This window comes from Nicotiana tabacum, chromosome 20 (genome assembly GCF_000715075.1).
Source record: "Nicotiana tabacum cultivar K326 chromosome 20, ASM71507v2, whole genome shotgun sequence".
Lineage (NCBI taxonomy): Eukaryota > Viridiplantae > Streptophyta > Magnoliopsida > Solanales > Solanaceae > Nicotiana > Nicotiana tabacum.
The window spans coordinates 161,672,789-161,677,741 of record NC_134099.1 but is presented as its reverse complement, the minus strand read 5'-3'; the positions used below and the strand labels follow the sequence as shown (position 1 = coordinate 161,677,741).

The 4,953-nt window shown below is 34.1% G+C and overlaps 1 protein-coding gene across 1 annotated transcript; it reads right to left on the bottom strand.

The window, feature by feature from the left end:
• Nucleotides 1–2,005: 2,005 nt before the first annotated feature.
• LOC107805319 (galactolipase DONGLE, chloroplastic-like) lies at nucleotides 2,006–3,785 on the bottom strand. Its single transcript, XM_016629331.2, has one exon. It carries the CDS (start codon nucleotides 3,728–3,730, stop codon nucleotides 2,288–2,290), a length of 1,443 nt encoding a protein of 480 aa, XP_016484817.2. The 5' UTR covers nucleotides 3,731–3,785; the 3' UTR covers nucleotides 2,006–2,287.
• Between the last annotated feature and the right edge of the window lie 1,168 nt (nucleotides 3,786–4,953).

Genomic DNA, 4,953 nt, shown 5'->3' with positions numbered 1-4,953 from the left:
TCTGAAGAAGGCAAAGAAATATGAAGATTAGAATGAAAGAGATTGAAAGTAATGCAAAAGAAGGCAGATACATTTATAGGTTGAAGATGACGGTTCAGAACCGGTAGTGTCCGACAACAACTGACAGACATTTAATGCCTCAACATCCGAACCAAAGGGACAGTTCAGTTCCCACTTGTCGCTGACGGCATGGTCGGGCTCGTCGTTTACGTCATGGCCCATTGAGATGGGCTTGGGAAAGATCAAGTCGTTTCTTGTCATTAATCTCCAAAAAATGAGGGGACTATCTGTATACGGTCAAAATCGGGCCTGCCCTTTTTGAGAGACTGATCGAGGATGGATCACGATAAGTCAGGATCGATTTTGATTTATGACAGACCATGGCACAAGGATGGATTGCTAAGCTCATGAATTAATGACCGATCAAGATCGAGACCAGCCGTGATCGATTACCGAAGCGGGATAGAGATCGAGTGAGGTCGAAGGGAGCCAGCTAAATCGGATAACAGAAAGCCGAGATATCCATGATCGGGCAAGGATCGTGGCGGAAATCTCGGCACATATCAAATCAAGACCGGTTATTTAACCTATCATGGGATTTGCTTCTGTATTTAGAATTGTACCATAAATAGAATTCATCTACTATATAAAGGAGGTTCTAATCATTTTGTAATGATCACATTCACGCATAACAAAGCAGTACACTACATTTTCTCTCTTAAACTGTGTTGTTTAGTTCATACTTTCCATTAGTATACTCAGCTGGTTCGAGGGCAGTCTAGCTCGAGGGCCATAATCGCTCATTATATTGGTTCGCTTTATTTTACAGTTAATTTCTAACATTAATTCTCATATTTCTCAGTTTATGCAAAGTGAAATCACTTCTAAGTTTAATTGTTATCTAATTTTAAGGGTAAACAAATGAATTGGTAAATCTTATACTGGCTGTCAGCTTATCACAATCCTCGTCCTTTAATTTATTCGAACTTGGTCCGGTAATAGGACAACCTTGCACAGGCGAAATTAGTAACAATACATTTATATGAAAAATATGAAGGGAATGTTACGTCTTTGAGTCAACACTGTGTGTGGGTACGTGTGCAGATTTTGACTTTGACTCTCAACACTGCATGAGTGGAGAATAACACGTCTTCCATTTTTTTAATAACTTTGCATGGCCATTTGGCTGTAGAATTTCATTCGTTGATTTTCATCATAGTGATTTTCATCGTTTAATATCACCATTTCATATCATTAATTATTTATACTCTTTTTTATTAGTAGAGTCGGGAATTAATATAAGAAAAGGAAAAAAAAAAAAAAAAGGAGAAGACAGCAGGCTTTGACGCAATATATTTTATATAGTTTGACTCTATGATTCTGTCCAAATTAGAATCTTTAATTTCAAACTTCTGTACAAATTGCTGCAACAGTGTATGTAGAAATTGGATTTGGTAGAAAATATTAGAAGAATTGATCCAAATAGTTGTTCACTCAATCGCTTAAACTAAAAATAGCCGGTAGAGAAATAATATATGCATAATTTATATATTATATATGCACAATTGTGTATAATCAATATTTAATCTATGTGTATATCTAGAAAAAGTAAACAGTAAATATGACTCTGGCTATTTGTGTAAAGATCCCAAAATAATAGTACTTCTGTTGGATGAAGCTTAGTAGATTTGATTACGGCTACCAGTTCAGTCGAACCTAGTAACTTTAATCAAAATATTGTTTGTATTAACATATCTAATTAAATATATCCAAATTATTAAAGCGATGAAATATACACACATCCTTGAAAATCTTTTTTTTTTTTTGGGGTAGAAATAAGGTGATGAAATATGTTATAACATAATATGCATCATTACAGAGTAATTGGCTCCTGCAGAGTAGATTAGGCTATCTATTAATCAATCTGAAAATGATACACTCATCCCGCTCTTTGTTCATTTTAATTCGTCACGAAAACAAACATAGCCAATATAATAAGATGTATGCGAAGCAATTAGAAGTATTTGCTTCACGCCCTTGTTCATAAAAAGATTCGATTCTGACCTCATAGAGTCGGTACCCCAGACCTTTTCTTACGGATATAATACCATCAAATGCAAAATAAAGGACAACATAAAAGTCATCCTTCCTCGCAATAGTCCCTAGTTACAATTGTACAAAAATATACTCATATATTTGCAAACTACAACCTATGATATTTCCAAAAGTATATATTTACCATGTTAATTAAAGCTGCTTATATCCTTTATGCTAGTTCCAACTAACTTCACCAAATGGATGGCAACATTATTTCTCCATTATAAAGCATTGAAATATTGAGCCCCCAAAGGAAAAACTCCTTTGCTCTATTCAAGAAATCAATGCCTTCTTCTCTTTGAACTTGCAAATTACTCTTAGGAATTTTGAGCAAATTGAGATAAGTTCCCAAGTCATGTACACAAGTAGGGTTTTGCATGTTGAAGAAATCTAACAAGATTTCAACTCCAACATGAGCATAACATGAACAACTCCAAGGAACCTCATACTTCCCACCCAATAAAACCCTAAAATTCTCATTCAAAAAAACCCCAGGAAGTTTTGTGATGGGATCATTTACATTCACTATTCTCAATACTTTTATACCTAACTCTTCACATCTCTCTTTGAAGCCAAGATTTCCAACCCTAGGACCTCCAAAGGAAAAAACCGTGACCGGTATGATGTTATTTTCTGATACTGATGGTGATGATTCATATAGTCGATTCTGATGACTTACTTGGGATTCAGGGGCAGTTGTTGTGTTCAATCCCAACTCCGCAATGTCATAAGCTAATAAAAGGGCTAATGCACTTCCCATACTATGTCCTGCAATTGTTATGCTCATTTCCTCGCCTTTATACATATTTATTACTCTCCTTATCTCAGAAAGCAATTGTTCGCGACAACTTCCAAGACCGAACTTTTCATCCTCGTTCGAGGTGTACAAACTCAAAAATCCAGCTTCAACCTTAATTTCAGGCCTGAGATTATTCGGATCAAGATGGGCAGGAGTTAATGTGCTCATCAAATTCGCTATCCATTCAGGATTAGTGACCGTTCCTCGGAACGTGATGAGCACATCTCTCCTGCCCAGTCTCTTAGATTCTTCATTATTTGAAACTGCGACATAACCAATCCATCTTCCACTAGAGCATTTTTGACCAATTGATAAAACATTGATATCTGTAGTAGCATAAATGTATTTTGTTACATTATATCCTGAGTTTCCCAAGCCAACTTCATTCAACATACTATTTTTTCCATACTTGCAATTCAAGTATCTTTTTGAATTTGGATCAAGATCAAAAGCATTGTAACATGCAGCCACAAACTCTCCATACCTAATAATCTCATTTTGTAAAAGATTATCCAATGGATTCACTAAATTTTGCCAATTTTTTGACCCTTGGATTTCTCTCCACATGGAAGCCAATGTATTAGTAGTAGTATTACTACTAATGTTACTATGAATAAATGTTGTAGTCATAATACTACGACAAATGTTATTGGTAGTAATAATATTTTTTCTTGATATTACAAGTGGTTCTCGAACAGAAGTAGAAGCCATAATTGGTATCAATTTTAATGATATTGATGATAATGAAGATGATGGTTTTGTTGGAAACTCACCTGAAAATGTAGAAAATTTCATATTTGGATCTGGCAATTTAAGCATTAATGTGGATGCCATGAAAAATATCAGTGAGTTTCGAATACCGAATGCTTTAGAAAGAAAGGATAGGAGTGAGAGAGATCATAGAGAAAGGAGTATATGGAATTTTGATTTATGGTATGTGTATATATATTTGATTTGGACTGTGATGCCACGGACTGTGTAGATAAGGGAAGGGGAATAAAGGCATGTTTGGTGAGGAATTTTGACTGAAAAAATATTCAGAATTATATAGTATGAAAGTGGACGGTTGGCCTCAAGTAGTTAGTAATTTATTTGTTTTATAATTATATAGTGCTGCAAATACTAACAGTTTTGAGCTGGAACATATATATGTAGTGATAATTAAGATGGTTTGCTCTTTCCTTAGCTCATATATATGGTTGACTTCAAAGGTTTGGTGCTACGTATATAAAAGATTATTACTAGCATATATATATATATATGACTATAGATTTTATATCGAACTTGCCAGCTTACGTACTGATAAATAAGATATTACATGTATAATTGTGCTTGTCACACACAAGCTCAGAGATGCACAATACGCGGGCCTTGTCTTACGAACAACTTTCGATACGTGCACTTCAAGGAGAATAGTTGTTGCAATACCCCGGTCTAAATAAAATATATAATGTGAGCGGGGCAAAAACTTCCACTTGCCATATAGGTTATTCCTTTTCTCCAAGTTCGCTAGTTATTGTTTATGATGGGTGGATAAATATAATAGAATCCATGGTTAGATTAATTGACTGAGAAATTTAACGAGTTTCTGTTATGGTGAAGTAAAAGATCTTTCGATTTTCGTAACATAAATGAAAGAAAGTTAATCAATTTAAAAAATTGTTTGTTAGCACAAGTGTTTAGACTATACTCCAATTATCATTCCTCTTTTTCCCCTACCAAGTCATTATCATTAAGTATCTTAATATCTATATGCTAATATTTAAAAGGGCAAATTTAAAGAGCCTTTTCTAACTAAGAATTCCTATAATTTACATGATCCAATTTCATAATCTTGATTTGGACGGTTATAAAGATTAAGTAGCATCTTAAGGAGAGGTTGTTAGATTCTATATATGGAAAGCTAAAAGTTTAGTTTATAAAGAGATGAGATCTCATTTGAATAAAGGTAGGTCTAATATAAATTGCAAAGTCATATAATATATGTAATGGCTTAACCAGAATAACAGTATATATTCTGTTTTGGCAGATCTAGTATCAAATAAAGGAATAATAAA

Bases quoted from the DNA above. Each gene is read 5' to 3' on its own strand.
- LOC107805319 (XM_016629331.2), bottom strand. From the start codon at position 3,730: ATGGCATCCACATTAATGCTTAAATTGCCAGATCCAAATATGAAATTT.